Source organism: Coregonus lavaretus (genome assembly GCF_964263955.1).
Source record: "Coregonus lavaretus genome assembly, chromosome: 12".
NCBI lineage: Eukaryota > Metazoa > Chordata > Actinopteri > Salmoniformes > Salmonidae > Coregonus > Coregonus lavaretus.
Window position 1 is genome coordinate 54677398 of NC_139999.1, and position 25634 is coordinate 54703031.

Sequence of the window (25634 nt, forward strand, 5' to 3'; positions counted from 1 at the left end):
AACTGCAGCATTTGAATTTCACACTGTGGAGATAGCTTAAAGAATACAAACATTTAGGGATTTTCTTTTGTTTTTCTCTTTTGTTTGGCCTTCCACAGACCCTCCATCGTTGAGGTAAGAGATTTGTGTGCAGGATTTTTTCAGGGAAGAGAAGTCTTTGAATTCTAACTTGTGATGGAGGTGGGGGGCATGAGAGTGGTGTACAGGACAAGAAGGAATAACTCCATTGACGTTGCTGTTGCGCATGATATCTAGGGACTCTTTTCAAAACATCTGTAAGCAAGGTTGATAATATGAATGCACAGATTAGCCTACAATAACATTTGTTATTGTAACTTTATCACTTGATAATTTCGACACTGCCATAGTATATCTAAATTGCCTATCTTTGTGATAATGAAAGTGGGACAATATACATGTTTGTAAGCGGTTAATAATCATGTCTCTACATTCAGTTTTTGATTCTGTTAACTGTCCCTGGAAAATGGTAATAGAGGAACTTTGAGATAGGCAGTGCACAAAGTTTCTCCAAAAGGCATTCATAACCTTTGACTTTAATATGACATTGTGTTTGAAATTAATACCCATTTATTTTATGATATAAACCTTGATGACCTGACTTTTGGGTCATATTGTGTAATTCAATCTCATGGAATAAAGCATCAATAAGGTTCATAAGAATTGGATGAATCATGTTATCACCCTAGTTTCGAGGAAGAGTAAAGCAACCCCAGAAAGCTAGTCACCAATGATAAACTGCTCATTTTATGACCGAGAGTGACCGGTGGGAGGTCTAGTATTGAGTAGTTCTACAAGTAAGGCAATACTTACTCTGTTTGTGCTCTTTAGGTCCTGAAAATCGTAAATCAAGTCGGACTTGTTAGTGTTTGAGCTTTGAGGTGGCTGGGTCGTTATCCACTGTCCTTTTCTCTGTTTTGACGCCCCTTCAGGCAGTCGTGATGGCTTCCTGCACGGTGTCTATCCTCTTCCTGTTCCCTCTAATCGCCGCCATGTCAGCAGAAGAACCACCAGGCTGCAAGATCCGGATCACCAACAGGGGGCTCGAAATGTGTAAGAAATTCACCCCAAAAACGCTCTTGTTACATGTGTTCTTAATAGTTTTCAACAGTCTACAATGGTCCCAGACAGTCTTCAATGGTCAGTCTTGACCAAAGGAAGACGTCATTTCCGCTGCATTGCCACTATCAGCATTTTGCTCTACCAAAGCACCGTCATCCATTTAGCCCCTCTCAGTTGTCTGGGTTGTCTGCTTAATGTATTCACTAGGTAGCTCTAGACTCTAAACTCAAACTCCTTCAAACCTGTCTTTCAGTGAAGTATGAGACCCAGAAGTTTGTGGTTGAGGAACTGAGCAACATCACCATGCCAGAGATGAAGGGCAAAGAGGGCCACTTCCAGTACACCATCAAAGAGTAAGCCCTGGGATCCATCCACGTTATTGCTCAGAAGTTGCTGCCATCCAATTGCTCCAGATCCCTTTTATATGAGTGCCTATCATGGAACTGTGAGCAGAGTCTGCATTGGTTGATGTTCCAAGAATCTGGATTTCTAAAAGACGACCTATAAAGTTTAGCAACTGGACATGATCTTTTAAGAGATAAAGGTGCTCTAGCCTCGTAAACCAGACAGATGGCTTAGCTCACTACATGAAATGAAAAAGGATCATAATAATATAATATGCCATGCGCATGGCGATCTGTCTGGTTGAAGAGGCTAGAACTGCTTTATCTTCTAGAAATATGGGTTCTTGGAAAATCAACCCATGTAGAAAGTATTTCTACCCACTCACTGTTTCTGTATTGGCCAACTTCAACCAATTGGCAACCAGGCTACAGGATTCACTAGTACATTTCAAGACACATATCTAGTGACTTTCAAGTATCAGCCCAAGCACTGATCCGAGTCTCTTCCTTCCTGTGGGTCAGGGTGAAGATAAATGAGCTGAACCTGACCTACGCTGACCTGGCCTTCCAGCCTGGCCTAGGACTGCTCTTCGCGGTGCAGAACTCTTCCATCGCTCTCAGCTTCCAGAGACACATCTTATATTGGTTCTTGTGAGTCCTTCTCGCTATCCACTACTGTCTCTCTTTCTAGCCTAGTGCATTTAAGTCCCCCCTCTACCTCAGCTCACTCCTCAACATCTCCAATACCAATAGCAACCTGCTATTAGATATACAGTGCCTTTAGAAAGTATTCACACCCCTTGACCTTTTCCACATTTTGTTGTGTTACCGCCTGAATTTAAAATTGATTAAATTTAGATTTTTTGTCAATGGCCTACACACAATACCCCATAATGTCAAAGTGGAATTATGTTTTTAGAAATGTATACAAATCAGATCAAAAATGAAAAGCTGAAATGTCTTGAGTCAATCAATATTGAACCCCTTTGTTATGGCAAGCCTAAATAAGTTCAGGGGTAAACATTTGCTTAACAAGTAACATAATAAGTTGCATGGACTCACTCTGTGTGCAATAATAGTGTTTAACATGATATTTTAATGACTACCTCATCTCTGTACCCATCACATACAATCATCTGTAAGGTCCCTCAGTCGAGCAGTTAATTTCAAACACAGATTCAACCACAAAGACCAGAGAGGTTTTTCAATGCCTCACAAAGAAGGGCACCTATTGGTAGATGGGTAAAAAAAAAAAGCAAACATTGAAAAATCCTTTGAGCATGGTGAAGTTATTAATTACACTTTGGATGGTGTATCAATACACCCAGTCACTACAAAGATACAGGCATCGTGCCTAACCCAGTTGCCGGAGAGGAAGAAAACCACTTTGGTATTTCACCATGAGGCCAATGGTGACTTTAAAACAGTTACAGAGTTAAATGGCTGTGATACGAGAAAACTGAGGATGGATCAACAACATTGTAGTTACTCCACAATACTAACCTAATTGGCAGAGTGAAAAGAAGGAAGCCTGTACATAATACAAATATTCCAAAACATGCATCCTGTTTGCAACAAGGCACTTAAGTAATACTGCAAAAAATGAGGCAAAGCAATTCACATATTCTTATTTACAATGACGGCCTACAAAGTGTTATGTTTGGGGAAAATCCCATACAACACATCATCACTGTGTACCACTCTCCATATTTTCAAGCATAGTGGTGGCTGCATCATGTTATGGGTATGCTTGTAGTCGTTAAGGATCGTTAAGGACTTTTTTCAGGATAAAAAAGAAACAGAATGGAGCTAAGCACAGGCAAAACCCTAGAGGAAAACCTAGATCAATCTGCTTTCCACTAGACACTGGGTGATGAATTCACCTTTCAGCAGGACAATAACCTAAAACACAAGGCCAAATCTACACTGGAGTTGCTTACCAAGAAGACAGTGAATGGCTGAGTGGCTGAGTTACAGTTTTGACTTAAATCTACTTGAAAATCTATGGCAAGAACTGAAATGGGTTGTCTAGCAATGATCAACATCCTATTTGACAGAGCTTGAATAATTTTTAAAAGAATAATGGGCAAATGTTGCACAATCCAGGTGTGGAAAGCTCTTAGAGACTTGCCCAGAAAGACTCACAGCTGTAATCGCTGCCATAGGTGCTTCAACAAAGTATTGACTCAGGGGTGTGAATACTTATGCAAATGAGATATTTCTATATTTAATTTTCAATACATTTATAAACATTTATAAAAACATGTTTTCACTTTCTATGGGGTATTGTGTGTAGATGGGTGAGAAAAAAACTGCAATTTAATCAATTTTGAATTCAGGCTGTAACACAACAAAATGTGGAATAAGTCAAGGGGTATGAATTCTTTCCGAAGGCATTGTATCACACTGGTCATTCCCAAAGCACGCACTTCCTTTGGCCGTCATTTATTTCAGTTTTCCGCCTCCAATGACTGGAACAAGCTGCAAAAGCTCCTCAAACTTGACACATTCGTCCCATCATACTCCTTCAAAAACATGAACTGAGCTGCTATCTGATCAAAGTACCTGCTGATAATTAAGTCTGCTGTGTTGCCTTGGACTTTTCTGCTCTAACAAATTGTGAATATTTCTGTATAGTGTGTTTTATTTTTAGTGGTATTGTGTGTTGTCCTGTTCACTGTTGCAATGTTATGCCTCTTGGCCATGTCGTTGTTGTAAATGAGAATTGGTTCTCAATTAACTTATCTGGTTAAATAAAGATGAAAAAAAAAAATGTATCAAGAAAAGAATGCAAAATAATGCCTGTGGTTAAATATTGACAATGGTATCTGTAGAGCCTTGAGGAGTTCAGTCATGCAGAGGTACGCTAGATTGATGAGTCATCTTCCATCTTCTTTGACATCAAACTTCAAAGAGGATGTCCAAGGAGAGTGTCTTGGTGTCACGGATTCTGCCGAGGCTGCTCCTCCTCCTTGCTCGGGCAGGCTTCGGCGTTCGTCGTCCCCGGAGTACTAGCTACTGCCGTTCGATGTTATCGGTGTTTGTTTAGTTTTGTCTGTATTGTTTACACCTGTTCGTCATTATGTTAATTGTTTCCCTTATAATTACCCCTGTCTCTCATCTGTACTTTGTGTGTGATTGTTTTCCCCTTCACGGTTGTCTATTTTGTGAGCGGGTTATTTCTTCCCTGCGTTGAGTTATTTTCGGTGTCCTTTTGGATCTATTTCGTATTATAAGTACGTATCCGAGAGTTCTGTGTCCTGCGCCTGACTTCGTTTACCGCATCTCACAGACAGTCGTGACTGAATCACACACCTTACCATGGAGTCAGCAGGAGCGACGGCACCGACTGGATCACTCGAGGAGCGCGTCCTACAACAGGCAGCGATGCTCCAAAATCTTGGTGCCGCATCTATGGATAATGTTATGAACACTTTGGGACGATGGGAGAGAGGAGGTTTGCCCACACCTCCTCCAACGATACCACCACCATCGGCTACTCCTATCGTCTCACATCCGGAGTCCAGTGGGATTCGGCTCTCGCTCCCGAGGGCTTATGATGGCACCGCAGCCGGGTGTCAGGGTTTCCTGCTCCAGGTGGAACTTTACCTGGCAACCATTCACCCGGCACCCTCGGGATACGAGAGCGTGTCCGCCCTCATCTCCTGTCTGTCCGGCAAGGCACTGGAGTGGGCCAACGCCGAGTGGGGAGGGATAGACGCCGCTACTGTGAACTATGCGGAGTTCACCTGCTTCAGGGCAGTGTTCGATCATCCCCCGGAGGGGAAGGCGGCGGGTGAGCGTCTATTCCACCTCAGACAGGGGAGGAGGAGCGCGCAGGAATTCGCACTGGACTTCCGGACTCTGGCTGCCAATTCGGGATGGAATGAGAGGGCCCTCATCGACCACTACAGATGCAGCTTGAGGGAGGACGTTCGTCGAGAGCTGGCCTGCAGGGATACCAACCTAAGCTTCGATCAGCTGGTGGACATGTCGATTCGCTTGAATACCCTGTTGGCTACCCGCGGACGTCCAGCGCTGGGGCCGTCCATTCCATCCCCCAGCACCTCCGAGCCGAGCCCTATGGAGCTCGGGGGTGCTGGTAGTAGGGAGGCCAGGAAGGAGGCTGTCCCCTGCACCAACTGTGGCCGCCGAGGACACACGGCGGTTCGGTGCTGGGGAGGGTCTCCTCGGATTCGAGGCAGCAGGCAGCGCACTGATGAGTCATTCCTGGTGAGTAAGGTCCCAACTCACCCAGAGCTCTCTGCTGTTCATATGTGTATCCAAGTGATGTTTCCAGAAGTTTCTTCTTACTCCCAGCATAAGGCGCTAGTCGATTCAGGCGCAGCTGGGAATTTTATCGATCGCCATTTCTCATATAAGTTAGGGATCCCTATATTACCAGTCGATGTGCCCTTCCCTATCCATGCCCTAGATAGCCGGCCTTTGGGGTCGGGATTGATTAGGGAGGTCACAGCGGCACTGAAGATGAAAACGCGGAAGGGTCATGAGGAGACTATACAGTTGTATTTAATTGACTCTCCTGCGTTTCCAGTGGTGTTGGGACTTCCCTGGTTAATATCTCATGACCCCAACATTTCATGGCAACAGAGGGCTCTCAAGGGATGGTCTGATCAGTGTGTGGGGCGGTGTGTAGGTGTTTCCGTAGGGGCAACGACGGTGGAGAGTCCGAACCAAATGCCCACAATGCACATTCCTCCTGAGTATGCCGATTTGGCAAGCGCCTTCTGTAAGAAGAAGGCGACTCAATTACCACCTCATCGACAGGGGGATTGTGCGATGGACCTCCAGGTTGGCGCGGCGCTCCCTCGCAGCCATGTGTATCCTCTGTCTCAGGAGGAGACGGCTGCTATGGAGACATACGTCGCCGAATCCTTGAGACAGGGATACATACGGCCTTCCACTTCTCCTGCGTCCTCAAGTTTCTTTTTTGTGAAGAAGAATGATGGGGGTTTACGCCTGTGTATTGATTACCGTGGTCTCAATCAGATCACTATTAAATACAGCTATCCTCTCCCTCTGATTGCTAGTATGACGGAGTCATTACACAGGGCGCACTTCTTCACAAAATTGGATCTCAGGTGCGCTTACAACCTGGTGCGCATTCGGGAGGGAGATGAGTGGAAAACAGCCTTCAGTACCACCTCGGGTCACTATGAGTACCTCGTCATGCCATACGGTCTAATGAATGCTCCTTCAGTCTTCCAATCATTTGTAGACGAGATTTTCCGGGATTTGCATGGACAGGGGGTAGTGGTGTATATTGATGACATTCTGATATACTCCGCTACACGTACCGAGCATGTGTCCCTGGTACGTCGGGTGCTGGGTAGACTGTTGGAGCATGATCTGTATGTGAAGGCAGAGAAATGTCTGTTTTTCCAGGAGTCCATCTCCTTCCTGGGACACCGGTTGTCTGCGTCAGGGGTGGAGATGGAGATTGACCGCGTTTCAGCCGTGCGTAATTGGCAGACTCCAACTACAGTAAAGGAGGTGCAGCGGTTTTTGGGTTTTGCCAATTACTACCGGAGGTTTATCCGGGGTTTTGGACAGGTAGCGGCTCCCATTACCTCCCTGCTAAAGGGGGGCCCGGTGCGTTTGCAGTGGTCGGCTGAGGCGGACAGGGCGTTTAGTCATTTGAAAGACCTGTTCACTTCAGCTCCGGTGCTGGCACATCCGGATCCCTCTTTGGCGTTCCAAGTCGAGGTGGATGCGTCCGAGGCGGGGATCGGTGCTATACTGTCTCAGCGCTCGGGCACACCTCCAAAACTCCGCCCCTGTGCTTTCTATGCTAAGAAGCTCAGTCCGGCGGAGCGCAATTATGACGTGGGGGACAGGGAGCTGCTAGCTGTGGTCCAGGCCCTGAAGGTGTGGAGACATTGGCTTGAGGGGGCTAACCACCCTTTTCTCATTCTGACTGACCATCGTAACCTGGAGTACATCCGGGCAACGAAGAGACTGAACCCTCGTCAGGCTAGGTGGGCCATGTTTCTGGCCCGGTTTGTCTTTAAGATCACGTATATCCCCGGGTCACAGAACGTTAAGGCAGACGCCCTGTCCCGACGATATGACACAGAGGAGAGGGCCATTGAGCCCACTCCCATACTACCGGAGTCTTGTCTCATGGCACCGGTGGTGTGGGAGGTCGACACGGAAATCGAGCGGGCATTACGTACAGACCCTTCTCCCCCAGAGTGTCCAGAGGGATGGAGGTACGTGCCGCTCGAGGTCCGTGACCGACTGATTTATTGGGCTCACACGTCACCCTCCTCTGGTCATCCTGGTATTGGTCGGACGGTGCACTGTCTTTGCGGGAAGTACTGGTGGCCCACCTTAGCTAAGGACGTGAGAGTTTACGTTTCTTCCTGCTCGGTGTGCGCCCAGTGTAAGGCGCATAGACACCTGCCCAGGGGGAAGTTACAACCTCTCCCCGTTCCACAACGGCCATGGTCTCATCTGTCGGTGGATTTTGTCACGGACCTTCCCCCCTCCCAGGGGAATACCACGATCTTGGTCGTTGTGGATCGGTTTTCTAAGGCCTGCCGTCTCATCCCTATGCCAGGTCTTCCTACAGCCCTACAAACGGCCGAAGCCTGAAGATATAGTGTCTGATCGGGGTCCCCAGTTCACCTCTAGAGTGTGGAGGGCGTTCATGGAACGTTTGGGGGTCTCGATCAGCCTTACCTCGGGTTTTCACCCTGAGAGTAATGGGCAGGTGGTGAGAGTAAACCAAGATGTGGGTAGGTTTCTGAGGTCCTACTGCCAGGACCGGCAGGAGGAGTGGTCGGGGTATATTCCCTGGGCAGAGATAGCCCAAAACTCACTCCGCCACTCCTCCACTAATCTCACTCCTTTCCAGTGTGTGTTGGGCTATCAGCCGGTTTTGGCACCCTGGCATCAGAGCCAGATCGAGGCTCCTGCAGTGGATGAATGGTTTCGGCGCTCGGAGGAGACATGGAACGCTGCGCACGTCCATCTGCAGCGGGCCATCAGACGGCAAAAGGCGAGCGCCGATCGCCACCGCAGTGAGGGTCCGGTTTATGCACCGGGAGATCGGGTCTGGCTCTCGACCAGAAACATGCCCCTTCACCTGCCCTGCCGGAAGCTGGGCCGGCGGTTTGTGGGGCCATTTAAAGTCCTGAGGAGATTGAACGAGGTATGTTATAGGTTACAGCTGCCTGTTAATTATCACATTAACCCCTCGTTCCATGTGTCTCTCAGGCCGGTGGTAGCTGGTCCACTCCAGGAGAATGAGGTACGAGAGGCCCCTCCGCCCCCACTAGACATCGAAGGGGCTCCGGCGTACTCAGTCCGTTCCATCGTGGATTCGAGGCGTCGGATGGGGGGTCTGCAGTATCTCGTGGAGTGGGAGGGGTACGGTCCGGAGGAACAGTGCTGGGTCCCTAGGAGGGACATCCTAGATCCCTCCCTGTTGACAGAGTTCCACCGGAGTCACCCAACTCGCCCTGCTCCGCGTCCTCCTGGCCGTCCCCGAGGCCGGGGTCGGCGCACGGCTGGCGCCGCGCGTCAAGGGGGGGGGGTACTGTCACGGATTCTGCCGAGGCTGCCCCTCCTCCTTGCTCGGGCAGGCTTCGGCGTTCGTCGTCCCCGGAGTACTAGCTACTGCCGTTCGATGTTATCGGTGTTTGTTTAGTTTTGTCTGTATTGTTTACACCTGTTCGTCATTATGTTAATTGTTTCCCTTATAATTACCCCTGTCTCTGTCAGGGGTTCTGATGCGAATGTGTGGTGGAATCAAGTGCAGGACACAGGAGCTCAGTCAAACTTGACTTTACTGGCAAAGCACAAAAATACACGGGTAAACTAACCCGGAGGCGAACAATACGCAACAGTGCGTAAAATACAAAACCCGACTACGCACGAACAACAGTGCGACGGTAAACTAGCGTCTGTCCAAAACAGTCGAACACCAACAGACAGGAAAACAATTACACACAACACATGACAGAAACAACGAGAACTTATAGGACACATAATCAACACTAAACATGAACAGGTGTACTAGACAGACCAAACCAATCAAACAACGAAACAAAGAACGGTGGCAGCTAGTACTCCGGAGACGACGACCGCCGAAGCCTGCCCGAACAAGGAGGAGGAGCAGCCTCGGCCGAAACCGTGACAGTACCCCCCCCTTGACGCGCGGCTCCAGCCGTGCGCCGACCCCGGCCTCGAGGACGACCAGGAGGACGCGGAGCAGGGCGCGTGGGATGACCACGATGGAACTCAGTCAGCAGAGACGGGTCTAAGATGTCCCTCCTCGGCACCCAGCACCGCTCCTCCGGGCCGTACCCCTCCCACTCCACAAGATATTGGAGACCCCCCATCCGACGTCTCGAATCCAAGATGGATCGCACGGTGTACGCCGGTGCCCCCTCGATGTCTAATGGGGGCGGAGGAGTCTCTCTGATCTCATCTTCCTGGAGTGGACCAGCTACCACCGGCCTGAGAAGAGACACATGGAACGAGGGGTTAATATTCTTATACTCAATAGGCATTTGTAATCTGTAACACACCTCGTTCAATCTTCTCAGGACTTTAAACGGCCCCACAAACCGCCGACCCAGCTTCCGGCAGGGCAGGCGGAGGGGCAGGTTTCTGGTAGAGAGCCAGACTCGATCACCAGGTGCGTACACCGGCCCCTCACTGCGGTGGAGATCGGCGCTCGCCTTTTGACGACGGATGGCCCGCTGCAGATGGACGTGTGCAGCGTTCCACGTCTCCTCCGAGCGCCGCACCCACTCATCCACCGCAGGAGCCTCGATCTGGCTCTGCTGCCAAGGTGCCAGAACCGGCTGGTAACCTAACACACATTGGAAAGGGGTTAGGTTAGTTGAGGAGTGGCGTAGGGAATTCTGGGCCATTTCTGCCCAAGGAACATACCGTGCCCACTCCTCCGGCCGGTCCTGGCAGTATGATCTAAGAAACCTACCCACATCCTGGTTCACGCATTCCACCTGCCCATTACTCTCAGGATGGTAACCCGAGGTAAGGCTCACCGAGACCCCCAAACGCTCCATAAATGCTCTCCAGACTCTGGAGGTGAACTGGGGACCTCGATCAGACACAATATCCTCGGGTACCCCGTAGTGCCGGAAAACGTGGGTGAATAGCGCTTCGGCGGTCTGTAGGGCAGTAGGAAGGCCCGGCATAGGGAGCAAACGACAGGCCTTAGAGAACCGATCCACAACGACCAGTATAGTGGTATTCCCCTGCGAGGGGGGAAGGTCAGTGATAAAGTCCACCGAGAGGTGAGACCATGGTCGTTGTGGAACTGGCAGGGGTTGTAACTTACCCCTAGGCAGATGTCTAGGCGCCTTACACTGGGCGCACACTGAGCAGGAGGAGACATAAACCCTCACATCCCTGGCTAACGTGGGCCACCAGTACTTAGCACTAAGACAGTGCACTGTCCGGCCAATACCAGGATGTCCAGAGGAGGGTGACGTGTGAGCCCAATAAATGAGTCGATCCCGAACCTCGAGCGGAACGTACGTCCGACCCACAGGACACTGTGGAGGGCTAGGGTCAGTACGCAACGCCCGCTCGATTTCAGAATCGACCTCCCACACAACCGGTGCCACTAGACAAGACTCCGGTAGTATGGAAGTGGGCTCAACGGACCTCTCCTCTGTATCATACCGCCGGGACAGGGCGTCTGCCTTACCGTTCTGGGACCCAGGGATGTACGTGATTTTAAATACGAACCTGGCTAGAAACATGTTCCACCGAGCCTGGCGAGGGTTCAGTCTCCTAGCTGCCCGGATGTACTCCAGGTTCCGATGGTCAGTCAAAATGAGGAAAGGGTGTTGAGCCCCCTCAAGCCAATGCCTCCACACCTTTAGGGCCTGTACCACGGCTAACAGCTCCCTGTCCCCTACGTCATAATTTCGCTCCGCCGGGCTGAGCTTTTTAGAGTAAAAAGCACAGGGGCGGAGTTTAGGTGGCGTGCCGGACCGTTGAGATAGAACAGCCCCTATACCGGCCTCAGACGCGTCCACCTCTACCTGAAATGGTAAGGCGGGATCCGGATGCACCAGCACCGGAGCCGAAGTGAACAGACCCTTCAGTTTCTCAAAAGCCCTGTCCGCCTCAGCTGACCACTGCAAGCGCACCGGACCCCCTTTCAGAAGGGACGTGATGGGAGCTGCTACCTGTCCAAAACCCCGGATAAACCTCCGGTAGTAATTCGCAAAGCCCAAGAACTGCTGCACCTCTTTAACAGTGGTTGGGGTTTGCCAATTACGCACGGCTGACACACGGTCCACCTCCATCTTCACCCCTGACGCGGACAACCGATAACCCAAAAAGGAGACCGACTCCTGGAAAAACAGACATTTCTCTGCCTTGACACACAGGTCGTGCTCCAACAGCCTCCTCAACACTCGACGCACCAGGGCTACATGCTCGGCTCGGGTAGGAGAGTACACCAGAATGTCATCAATGTACACGACCACACCTTGCCCCTGCATGTCCCGGAAGATCTCATCCACGAATGATTGGAAAACCGAAGGAGCGTTCATCAACCCGTATGGCATGACGAGATACTCGTAATGACCCGAGGTGGTACTAAAGGCTGTTTTCCATTCATCGCCTCCCTAATGCGCACCAAGTTGTACGCGCTCCTGAGATCCAGTTTTGTGAAGAAACGCGCTCCGTGCAATGACTCCGTCATAGTCGCAATCAGAGGGAGAGGATAACTGTACTTCACAGTAATCTGATTGAGACCACGGTAATCAATGCACGGGCGCAACCCTCCATCCTTTTTCTTCACAAAAAAGAAGCTCGAGGACGCAGGGGAAGTGGAGGGCCGTATGTATCCTTGTCTCAAAGATTCGGCTATGTAAGTCTCCATAGCCCTTTTCTCCTCTTGAGACAACGGATACACGTGGCTCCGCGGGAGCGCCGCTCCTGCCTGGAGGTCTATCGCACAATCCCCCTGTCTGTGGGGAGGCAACTGCGTCGCTCTCGATTTACTGAACACAAGTGCCAAATCCCCATATTCAGGGGGAATGTGCATTGCGGGCACTTGGTTTGGACTTTCCACCGAGGTCGCCCCCACGGAAACACCCAGACATCGCCCCTCACACTGAGCAGACCACTCCTTGAGAGCCCTCTGTTGCCACGAAATGGAAGGGTTATGGGTACTTAACCAGGGAATTCCCAGCACCACCGGGTACGCAGGAGAGTCGATCAGATATAGCTGAATATTCTCCTCATGACCCCCCTGCGTACACATCTTTAAGTGGTGCTGTGACCTCCCTAATCAACCCCGAACCCAACGGGCGGCTGTCTAATGCATGAACGGGAAATGGAGTGTCAACCGGAATGAGGGGAATCCCTAACTCTAAACAAAATTTCCGATCAACAAAATTCCCAGCTGCGCCTGAATCTACTAGCACCTTATGCTGGGAATGAGGTGCAACCTGTGGAAAACTTACAGGTATACAAAAATGTACAACAGAAAGCTCTGGGTGAGTGGGGCGTCTACTCACCTGGAATGGCTCCCCAGTGCGTGGCCTGTTGTCCCCTCCCAATGGAGACCCTCCCCAGCACCTGGCCGCAGTGTGCCCTCCACGGCCACAAGTGGTGCAGGGGACAGCCTCCCTCGGGCTCCTTCTCCTCCTCTCTCTAGCGCCAGCACCTCCGAGCTCCATAGGGCTCGGCTCGGAGGTGCTGGAGGATGGAATGGACGGACCCCACTCGGAACGTCCACGGGTGGCCAGCAGGGTGTCCAGACGTATGGACATGTCGACCAGCTGGTCGAACGTAAGGGTGGTGTCCCTGCAAGCCAACTCACGTTGGACGTCCTCCCGTAAACTACAACGAAAGTGATCGATGAGGGCCCGTTCATTCCACCCTGCATCTGCCGCTAGAGTCCGGAACTCCAGTGCGAACTCCTGGGCGCTCCTCCTCCCCTGTCGGAGGTAGAATAGACGCTCCCCCGCCGCTTTCCCCTCAGGGGGATGGTCGAACACGGCCCTGAAGCGACGGGAGAACTCCGCATAGGAGATGGTGGTGGCGTCTATCCTCCTCCATTCGGCATTGGCCCATTCCAACGCCTTGCCGGTGAGACAGGTGATGAGGGCGGAAACGCTCTCGTGTCCCGAGGGCACCGGGTGTACAGTGGCCAGGTAGAGCTCCACCTGCAGGAGGAACCCCTGACACCCGGAAGCTGTGCCGTCATACGCCCTCGGGAGCGAGAGCCGAATCCCACTGGGTTCCGGAACATGGACGGTCGGACTGACCGATGGTGGTGGTGAGGTAGGTGGAGGTGTGGGTAACCCTCTGGACTCCCATCGGTGCAAGGTGTTAATGACGTCCTGCAGAGCGGTCCCCATTCGCTGGATCTGATCATCCTGGCTGCGGACGCGCTCCTCCAACGACTCAGGCGCTGCTGTCGCTCCTGCTGATTCCATAGATGGTGTGTAATTCTGTCAGGGGTTCTGATGCGGATGTGTGGTGGAATCAAGTGCAGGACACAGGAGCTCAGTCAAACTTGACTTTACTGGCAAAGCACAAAAATACACGGGTAAACTAACCCGGAGGCGAACAATACGCAACAGTGCGTAAAATATAAAACCCGACTACGCACGAACAACAGTGCGACGGTAAACTAGCGTCTGTCCAAAACAGTCGAACACCAACAGACAGGAAAACAATTACACACAACACATGACAGAAACAACGAGAACTTATAGGACACATAATCAACACTAAACATGAACAGATGTACTAGACAGACCAAACCAATCAAACAACGAAACAAAGAACGGTGGCAGCTAGTACTCCGGAGACGACGACCGCCGAAGCCTGCCCGAACAAGGAGGAGGAGCAGCCTCGGCCGAAACCGTGACAGTCTCTCATCTGTACTTTGTGTGTGATTGTTTTCCCCTTCACGGTTGTCTATTTTGTGAGCGGGTTATTTCCTCCCTGCGTGGAGTTATTTTCTGTGTCCTTTTGGATCCTTTTCGTATTATAAGTACGTATCCGAGAGTTCTGTGTCCTGCGCCTGACTTCGTTTACCGCATCTCACAGACAGTCGTGACACTTGGAAGTTCAAACCTTTTGATGCTATTTTATGTGGTTGAGATTATGATTATGACGTATGTATGATGGTGATCTGAAAATATTTATTTTCTGTGGTCTCATAGCTATGACTCCGGAACCATCAACGCCTCTGCAGAAGGCGTGAACATCCTCACTGTCCTGCACATGACCAGAGATGAGTTGGGGCGCCTCAAGATCTCCAACATCACCTGCGATGCCTCCATTGCCAAAATGAAAATGAAGTTCACTGGCACCTTGGGGTAAATCCTGTTGATAGTCTTTTTAAAACACTTAAGCTGCTTTCTTGACCAGTGACCACGTATCAAGTGTCTCAGAGTAGGAGTGCTGATCTAAGATCAGGTCCTCCCTGTCTATAATAATTGTAATCATTATTATTTAAAAGGCAAAACTGATCCTGAGTCAGGTCTCCCTTGACAAATAGGTTTTTTAATGTTAATCTTGTGTGCAATGGAGACTAATTGCAGTATAATGTGGCTATTGGCAATATTGGAGCATTTTTCAGCTTTTGAATTTTTGAACATGAGTGGGTGTAATTCAATGATTTACAACTCTGGTTTGCTCCGTTTCAGGAGGGTGTATGACTTCCTGGCGACATTCTTGACCACAGGAATGCGCTTCCTTCTGAACCAACAGGTGCTGACAGATCAGTTGATTTCATTCTAGAACACTGGTTACACTTACAACATATGAACACGTATGATTAAATATTCATTGGCTGAGCTGGCAAATCAGCTGTTCACTCGTCATGAATATTTATGATGACCGTGTTAAGCCCACATCGTTCTTTTCAGAATGAACAGGGCAAGTAGGGGTACACATAAAAGCTACTTTTTAACATACTGGATTATAATTTTTGGAAGAAAATCTATTTCGCTCATATTGTAATTCTTATAGGCTATATTTCATTGAAATCTGGGGCACTGGACAGTTACTTTAACATGTGTCTGTTCTTTTCATAGATCTGCCCTGTCATGAACCACGCTGGTTTGGTTCTAATCAACTCTTTGTTGGAGACAATTCCAGGTAAGATAGTACAGTGGTTCATTGGAAAATGCCTTGAGAGATTGGTTATAACATAACTAACGTTTAAAAAAGTTACTTTTTTGACCGTTTTGCACACAGAAAGATAATTTTGTGTTTGTTTTAATTTGGACCCATCCAGTGCGAACAGAAGTGGACAAGTATGTGGGGATCGACTACTCTCTCCTAAGTGACCCAGTGGTGACTTCAAGGAGTCTTGACATGGATTTCAGGGTGAGTGAGATAGTCTAGCTAGCTGTGCATTAGTCTCATGCATCGTGCTCATACCGTGTGTATATTATGGATGTATGTTTGGGTAACACATTATTTGAAGGGTACATACATAAGCACTTCATAACACATCCAGAACCATACATTATGCATTCATAAGTCACAGTAATATCACTGATACTGCCTATTATCAACATGCAATTGTTGACATAAACAAAATGCTTATAGATTATAATTGTAATATGAAGCCCTTAGGGACCCCTAAAATAAAGTGTTACCTATTTTTGTATCTCACTCTCATCTCTACAGTATTTCATCTTCCTCTCTCTCTCACTGTGCCACACAGGGCATGTTCTTTGAGCTCGGGAACGAGAGCAACACCTTGGTCAACTATGCCATCAACCCAATTGTGAGAGAGTACGACCGCATGGTGTACCTGGCTCTGTCCGAGTACTTCTTTGACAGTGGGTTGTACTCCTATTATAAAGCTGGCATATTACAAATTAATATCGCCAACGAGCATGTAAGTATGAGGCCTGAGTCCCCCATTTTGTCTTGCAACCGTACTCTCTCCCCTGCATTTTAGCCTACACATGACATGACGCAAGTAATTCTTAGCTCCAAGGTGTAAATTATTCCATATTGTCTGATAAGGCCTTTAAGAATTGTTGTCTGCATCAGAGGTGCTGCCAGACATGTTGACACAGATTTTAATAAGCAGCTGAGTCATGCTTGGTACTGCACCTCTTTACATAATGAGGTGATCTGCCCAATCATTAGGCTGAAAATATGTACTAGTGAAAAAGGAGTCTCTGCATACTTAAATCAGATGCAATTTCAGAGTTCTTATTTTGTATTTTTCACAGCATACCAATATTGTTCTGGTAGTAATATGACATGAATATAGTAATTTCTATATTAATACTATGTTTTCAGATGCCAAAGGATCTGGAGATGCTCCTCAGGACGACCTATTTTGGCACCATTATGATGATTGTGAGTATGTATGTCGGGATTGTGACCTAATGCCCCCACAAATAGGGTCAAGACATTGAATTCCACTTTTGCATTCCACTCACTCACTCCTGTGTGTGTGTGAGTGTGTGCGCGCGTGCGTGTGTGTGTGTATGTGTGTGCATGCATTTGTGTGTGTATGTCAGAACCCAGCCCTAGTGGAGTACCCCATCTCCCTGCAACTGGAGTTGAACTCTGCCCCCAAGACAACCATCAAGACCTCCGGGGCCACCGTGGCCATCACCGCCATCGTCACGGTGATGGTGCTACCTCCCGGCAAGGCGCCTGTTCAGCTCAGCAGCATGACCATGGTGAGAAAGAAGACGTCTTGTCTTTGTCAGCTACTGATATTTATCAAAAAATAAGAAAGGAAAAAAAGATGGGTAAAAAAGGTGGGAAAATTGTATTGTTTTTTTATCGATTGTATTGCCTTTGACGTGATCCAATAAAAACAACTGTTCACAAAAAAAAGCTTTCTTCCTTTCGTTGAGGTAATCACTGATCCGTAAGTGAGAGGATGGGTGAAAACGTGGTTTCCACCCATTGCTCTCACCAGTTTTACCATGTCAGATCAGTGATTTCCTCAAGGTAAGCAGCAAGGAAAAGTGTAGAGACCAGTGCACTGATAAAGTTTATCTTTCTGTTCCTTGCAGGAGGCCAAATTCAATGCCAAGGTGTCCATGAAGGGCAAGAGACTGGCTGTTCAAGCAGACTTGAGGAGGTAGGCATGCATGTATTCACACACATACAAACACACCCCCACACATACACACACAATATCACTGTAGCGTCACAGGCAAATTCATTAAGTGTATTCTGTTTTTATTGACAGGTTGAAAATCTACTCCAACCAGTCTGCTTTGGAATCACTGGCGGTAAGATTCTGTGCTCTCTCTCGCTCTTTCTAACAATTCTGACCCTATATAATTTCACTTGCACTACATTCAACCTAATGCCTTAACCCAAATCAAGACTAATAATGAAGACCAATGAAACAACACCTGTTTTCACAAGAGAAAAGTAAAGAGCAAATATTTAATTTTGAGGGGATTTATAAAGAAATGAATTCAGAGAACATTGCTTGATAATGCAAAATATGTTGTCTCTGTCCAGAATCAAAATGTGTATCTTTTGACAGGCATTTCCATGTCAGAATCATCACGTTTTCGTTTGGATGAACTTACAGATCCCTTTGGGGATCTCTTATGGCATATAGGCCTACCCTTAACGTTTTTCTGAGGAAAGCACACATTCTCAGGGAACATTGAGGAATTAAACTCTTTGTAGGAATAATAAAACTCAGAAATGAACCTTTGGATATCTGGGCAGCAGTCATAATCAGATGAAAAAAGGCCTTCCGGCAAGCCAATGTCTATCTCTCTAGCTTGATAGGTGACATAGTTGGACCATGATTTAGTATTGGTCTGAAGAAAGATGTTATTTTCTTTATTAGCACATTACATAGCAGTGGTCTGTTGCATGGTTGTCTTCTCCTCCGGGATCGATAGGATGGCTGTACATTAAACAGGAACTTTACTGACCTCAACAGTTCCGTTATACTCCTTGCTTCTCTCAATTATCAATGCATCAGAAATGGATCCAGCAGAATAGATGCCCTGACTGGTAGAATGAGGTTGTTCCACTGCGCTGGACTCATAAACCATAACAGTCTCAATCTCAAAGGGAGTGTTTTGCCAAGTCCTTCTCATTCCTTACGGAGTCATGGACTTTTCAGGGGCAGTCCGAGTTTGATGGGTGATCCCTTCTTGAATCGGTGTTAATCACAACTGGTTTATAAAACTTCATATTCAAGGTTACATTTCAAATAGACATCATACACATCGGGGTTGTCCACATTGATGCGTTTTAGAATGTAGTCCTTTACACTCCTTGTAAATCAGAGGACTGCCAGAACTGTGAACGTTTTCATCCACCTTGATGCAGCTTCTGGTTTAAGTGGTTTGGAGGCACAGCATCGTGTGATGGGCCTGCATGGAGATCAACATAGTAAGATATACTACACAAGGAAGTGTATCATTTGAAAAATACGTAAAAGTAGATTTATCTTTGAAATAACATTCATACCTTGACACTTTGCTGGTTTTATGTCTCTTTCCATTCTTGGAACGCCACAACAGCAAATAATCTGAATAGATGCCCTGACTGGTAGAATGAGGTTGTTCCACTGCACTGGACACATAAACCATAACAGTCTCAATCTCAAAGGGAGTGTTTTGCCAAGTCCTTCTCATTCCTTACGGAGTCATGGACTTTTCAGGGGCAGTCTGAGTTTGATGGGTGATCTCTTCTTGAATCGGTGTTAATCACAACTGGTTTATAAAACTTCATATTCAAGGTTACATTTCAAATAGACATCATACACATCGGGGTTGTCCACATTGATGCGTTTCAGAATGTAGTCCTTTACACTCCTTGTAAATCAGAGGACTGCCAGAACTGTGAACGTTTTCATCCACCTTGATGCAATGAGGTAGCTTCTGGTTGAAGTGGTTTGGAGGCACAGCATCGTGTGATGGGCCTGCATGGAGATCAACATAGTAAGATATACTACACAAGGAAGTGTATCATTTGAAAAATACGTAAAAGTAGATTTATCTTTGAAATAACATTCATACCTTGACACTTTGCTGGTTTTATGTCTCTTTCCATTCTTGGAACGCCACAACAGCAAATAATCTGGAATTCAACAGAACATCATTCACCATTATCGTTGAACAGTCACAAAGTGTAGAAAATAGAAAGGTCATTCCACGAAATGAGTGCATTTTGTGTCCCTTTTATATTTTAAGTAGAAATTGTGCACCAATATTGATTTTTAAAAGCCTGTTATATTTAATGAAATGCCCTTCAATGTAGACCACATGGATAATTCAATACATCTGAATGAAGAAAGACTTGCTAAAGTGACAAAATTCAGCATTTTGACATGTCCCTCCGTGCACCCTCTGTGACTTCTAGGAAGGTTTTAACTCACTTAACCCAAACATTCCTCCACGTTTTCACCTTCATTGTAATGCCCTATATTTATTTGTTGCTTTGACAAAGTCATTTCAGAAGATTATTATTTATTTATTGTGATTAGTGATTAATTTACAGTGCCTTCAGAAAGTATTCATACCCCTTGACTTATTCCACATTTTGTTGTTACAGCTTGAATTAAAAATGGATTCAATTGTTGTTGTTTTTTCTCACCCATCTACACACAATACCCCATAATGACAAAGTGAAAACATGTTTCTAGAAAATGTTTGCACATTTATTGAAAATGATATACAGAAATATCTAATTTACATACGTTTTCACACCCCTGAGTCAATCCACGTTAGAATCACCTTTGGCAGCGATTACAGCTGTGAGTCTTTCTGGGTAAGTCTCTAAGAGCTTTGCACACCTGGATTGTACAATATTTGCCCATTATTCTTTATAAAATTCTTCAAGCTCTGTCAAATTGTTTGTTGATCATGGCTGGACAACCATGTTCAGGTCTTGCCATAGATTTTCAAGTAGATTTAAGTCAAAACTGTAACTCAGCCACTCAGGAACATTCACTGTCTTCTTGGTAAGCAACTCCAGTGCAGAGTTGGCCTTGTGTTTTAGGTTATTGCCCTGCTGAAAGGTGAATTCATCTCCCAGTGTCTGGTGGAAAGCAGATTGAACTAGATTTTCCTCTAGGTTTTTGCCTGTGCTTGGCTCCTTTCCATTTCTTTTTTATTCTGAAAAACTCCCCAGTCCTTAACGATTACAAGCATACCCATAACATGATGCAGCCACCACTATGCTTGAAATATGGAGAGTGGTACTCAGTAATGTGTTGTATTGGATTTGCCCCAAACATAACACTTTGTATTCAGGACAAAAACGTAATTGCTTTGTCAATTTTTTTTGCAGTATTACTTTAGTGCCTTATTTCAAACAGGATGCATGTTTTGGAATATTTGTATTATGTACAGGCTTCCTTCTTTTTATTCTGTCAATTACAGTGGCTTGTGAAAATATTCACCCCCCTTGGCATTTTTCCTATTTTGTTGCATTACAACCTGGAATTAAAATTGATTTTGGGGGGATTTGTATCATTTGATTTACGCAACATGCCTACCACTTTGAAGATGCAAAATACTTTTTGGGGTGAAAAAAACAAGAAATATTACAAAAAAACTGAACTTAAGCGTGCATAACTATTCACCCCCCCCAAAGTCAATACTTTGTAGAGCCACTTTTTGCAGCAATTACAGCTGCCCATTCTTCAAGGCAAAACTGCTCCAGCTCCTTCAAGTTAGATGGGTTCCGCTGGTGTACATCAATCTTTAAGTCATACCACAGATTTTCAATTGGGTTGAGGTCTGGGCTTTGACTAGGCCATTCCAAGACATTTAAATGTTTCCCCTTAAACCACTGGTCAATTTTAGTCTAATCTGACCAGAGTACCTTCTTCCATATGTTTGGGGAGTCTCCCACATGCCTTTTGGCGAACACCAAACGTGTTTGCTTATTTTTTTCTTTAAGCAATGGCTTTTTTCTGGCCACTCTTCCGTAAAGCCCAGCTCTGTGGAGTGTACGGCTTAAAGTGGTCCTATGGACAGATACTCCAATCTCCGCTGTGGAGCTTTGCAGCTCCTTCAGGGTTATCTTTGGTCTCTTTGTTGCCTCTCTGATTAATGCCATCCTTGCCTGGTCCGTGAGTTTTGGTGGGCGGCCCTCTCTTGGCAGGTTTCTTGTGGTGCCATATTCTTTCTATTTTTAAAAAATGGATTTAATGGTGCTCCGTGTGATATTCAAAGTTTCTGATTTAAAAAAATTATAACCCAACCCTGATCTGTACTTCTCCACAACTTTGTCCCTGACCTGTTTGTAGAGCTCGTTGGTCTTCATGGTGCCGCTTGCTTGGTGGTGCCCCTTGCTTAGTGTTGTTGCAGACTCTGGGGCCTTTCAGAACAGGTGTATATATACTGAGATCATGTGACAGATCACGTGACATTTAGATTGCACACAGGTGGACTTTATTTAACTAATTATGTGACTTCTGAAGGTAATTGGTTGCACCATATCTTATTTAGGGGCTTCATAGCAAAGGGGGTGAATACATATGCATGCACCACTTTCCCATTATTTATTATTTAGAATTTTTTGAAACAAGTAATTTTTTTCATTTCACTTCACCAATTTTGACTATTTTGTGTATGTCCATTACATGAAATCCAAATAAAAATCTATTTAAATTACAGGTTGTAATGCAACAAAATAGGAAAAATGCCAAGGGGGATGAATACTTTGCAAGGCACTGTATACTGAACAAAAATATAAATGCAACATGCAACAATTTCAAAGATTTTACTGAGTTAGTTCATATAAATTCATTAGGCCATAATCTATGGATTTCCCATGACTGGGAATACAGATATGCATCTGTTGGTCACAGACACTGTAAAAAAAATAAAGTAGGGGCGTGACCACCATTTGCCTCATGCAGCGCAACACATCTCTTTTGCGAGTTGATCAGGCTGTTGATTGTGGCCTGTGGAATGTTGTCCCACTCCTCTTCAATGGCTGTGCGAAGTTGCTGAATATTGGCGGGCACTGGAACACGCTGTCGTACACGTCGATCCAGAACATCCCAAACATGCTCAATGAGTGACATGTCTGGTGAGTATGCAGGCCATGGAAGAACTGGGACATTTTCAGCTTCCAGGAATTGGGTACAGATCCTTGCGACATGGGGCCATGCATTATCATGCTGAAACATGAGGTGATGGCGGCAGATGAATGGCATGACAATGGGCCTCAAGATCTCGTCATGGTATCTCTGTGCATTCAAATTGCAATTGATCAAATATAATTGTGTTCGTTGTCCGTAGCTTATGCTTATGACAACTCCAGTAGTCAATTGAACTCTAAATTTTTTTACTCTGTGATTTCAACTCTCCTTGATTTACTGTGTAACTATGTCTATGGGTGATGCTGGGACCATGGGGCACTCTGTTCACATCGTTGACATCAGCAAACCGCTCGCCCACATGACGCCATACACATGGTCTGCGGTTGTGAGGCCAGTTGGACATACTGCCAAATTCTCTAAAACGATGTTGGAGGCAGCTTATGGTAGAGAAATTAACATTAAATTATCTGGCAACAGCTCTGGTCGACATTCCCGCAGTCAGCATGCCAATTGCACGCTCCCTCAAAACTTGATACATATGTGGTATTGTGTTGTGTGACAAAACTGCACATTTTAAAGTGGCCTTTTATTGTACCCAGCACAAGGTGCACCTGTGTAATGTTCATGCAGTTTATTCAGCTTCTTGATATGCCACACCTGTCAAATGGATGGATTATCTTGGCAAAATGCTCACTAAAAGGGATGTAAACAAATTTGTGCACAACATTTTAGAGAAATAAGCTTTTTGTGTTTATGGGAAATGTCTGAGATCTTGTATTTCAGCTCATGAAACATGGGACCAACACTTTACATGTTGCGTTTATATTTTTGTTCAGTGTATTGTGTGACTTGTTAAGCACATTTTTACTCCTGAATTTATTTAGGCTGGCCATAACAAAGGGGTTGAATACTTATTGACTCAAGAAATTTCAGCTTTTCATTTTTAATTCATTTGTAAAAAATTCAAAAAACATAATTCCACTTTGAAATGATGGGGTATTGTGTGTAGGCCAGTGACATTTTTTTCTCTCAATTGAATCCATTTGAAATTCAGGCTGTAACACAACAAAATGTGGAAAAAGTCAAGGGGTGTGAATACTTTCTGAAGGCACTGTATCCCTGTCCCTCATTTTAAGGTCAACCCTATTACGTGAACTGAACTCTCGTTTTAATTTGGTGAAACAATTAATTAAAAAAATAAAATAAAAATTCTAAAAGAAACATTTAACATCTAATAGCCAAATCAGTGTAAAAGCAGTTGAGCTGGTTCTACTATTTTTCGCCATTTTCTGTTGTTTTGTGTTGGAAGACTGATGTCGAGCATAACACGCCAACCCTGTTACCTATAGATACACAGGCTATAATGTTTTAACTATTTCACATTTTTGGTGAAGCTTGCATTCAATTGCCACTCCATGCTTCCATTCCCCATGTCACAACGGGGCTGATTTTAGATGAACTCAACATGCGAGACAGCCATCCACGGTCTCCCCTACCATTAACCCTTCCAAAGCTTACAGTAATATATCACAGGTATGTCTCTTTGTTCTGTCTCTATAGCTTATTCCCCTACAAGGCCCCCTCAAGACTATGCTGCAGATATCAATAGTACCTATCATCAATAGTGAGTATCCTTTTAAAGCAGATCAGTTTAACCCCACAATAAATACTCAATGTACATAAAACATGTAACTCAGATAACAAAAACATGTATTTTTTCAATTGATTGTTGACTGTATTTTCAAGCCTTCACCCGTAATTCAATTTCAGACTGGACCAAGAGAGGCGTCGCTATCCCTCTTGCAGATGGTATGGACTTCATAGCGGAAGTGGTGGAGTATCATAACGTAAGTCTCAAGGCGTCTGTTACTTCTACTATGCGAGAAGGACACATTTGATATACTAATCAAATTCTAGCTTGTTCAGTATTATCTGAAAGTGGCAATTGTCAGGAATAATTTTGGACAATCATAGCCACCTACAACATCATCTTGACATCTTGGCCAATCAGCAGGGCACAACATTGAGGAACGTTCGGATAGAAATAGGCTATATTATGTAGAACAAACACACCTCTCTGCCATATTGAAATCGGAATCACTTCAGCTCTATTCATATTCCTATCCAGTACATTCCATAACATTTGCCTTCTGAATGTGGCCCTGTTGATGAACCGCAGCTAATCAGCTTCTCCCACCTTTCACTTGACCTTTCAGGGTTACCTCATCATTGGGGCAAACCTACATTTCAGCAAGGGCCTGAGGGAGGTGATTGAGAGGAAGATCCAGGCTGATGCCGAGAACGCCATCTAAAAGAGAATTCTCCACCAGCAATAACCAAGGATAGATATCTTCGATATAAACACACATCCAATCCGGTGTCTCTATGTCCTCAAGGCACATTCATAGATTCATTATCTACAACATAGAGCAGGCTCTACTGTAACGAATTCACCAAATCATGCAGATTCAAAATCTTTTAAGGATCTAAGATAATACACTAGGCTGCAATTTTCCAATTTCTATGAGAGCGAATTGGACAATAAAAAATCATGCTTATGTATAAAGATCACCGTAATAGTACCACAACTTTAGTATTTTTTCCCCCATTTATTGCTATTTTGAAAAGTGCTTTAAAGATACTTTTATACTGCTGCCTATTTTTATAGTGTATAGAGATAATCAACAAAATGATTGCCTCAGAAGGGCGCATCCTGTATTTGAGGGCACTACTCAAAACACTACCTGACCCATGGTCATGTCAATGCCCATGCTAATGTCATAAGAATTAATTGTGTGCTCTTCACCATCCTCTTAAAAATGACAATGCTTAACTGTATAATATATGCTAAACTTAACTCATTTCACATGTGTTTCTACAAACAAAAATGCTTTCTTTACTTTACCATTAGTCAAATGAGAGCTAGCTGGTGAGAAATAAAATGTACTGTATGAGATATGAAATGTTTAATGAATGTTAACTGAAAACCTAAAAACCTTACTTTTGTAATATGGCTTCATACCTGCAAAGTGTTTTCAATGATCAAAAGGCTTTCCTTACATGTGTAACTAAGGCATAACTGAACAACATTCAGTATGACAAAATGTTTAATAAATCAGTATTTTTTTTGTTGTAAAAAGACAAAAACAACTACATTT

At 45.7% G+C, this 25634-nt stretch overlaps 1 protein-coding gene across 1 annotated transcript; it reads left to right on the top strand.

The window, feature by feature from the left end:
• Positions 1-950: 950 nt before the first annotated feature.
• LOC311138228 (phospholipid transfer protein-like) lies at positions 951-25610 on the top strand. Its single transcript, XM_084172902.1, has 15 exons — positions 951-1071; positions 1334-1433; positions 1947-2075; positions 14621-14776; positions 15107-15170; positions 15497-15560; positions 15700-15791; positions 16135-16311; positions 16725-16784; positions 16949-17113; positions 17456-17523; positions 17635-17677; positions 24037-24100; positions 24247-24323; positions 24693-25610. Exons 1-15 carry the CDS (start codon positions 960-962, stop codon positions 24786-24788), a joined length of 1467 nt encoding a protein of 488 aa, XP_084029028.1. The 5' UTR covers positions 951-959; the 3' UTR covers positions 24789-25610.
• Positions 25611-25634: the final 24 nt, after the last annotated feature.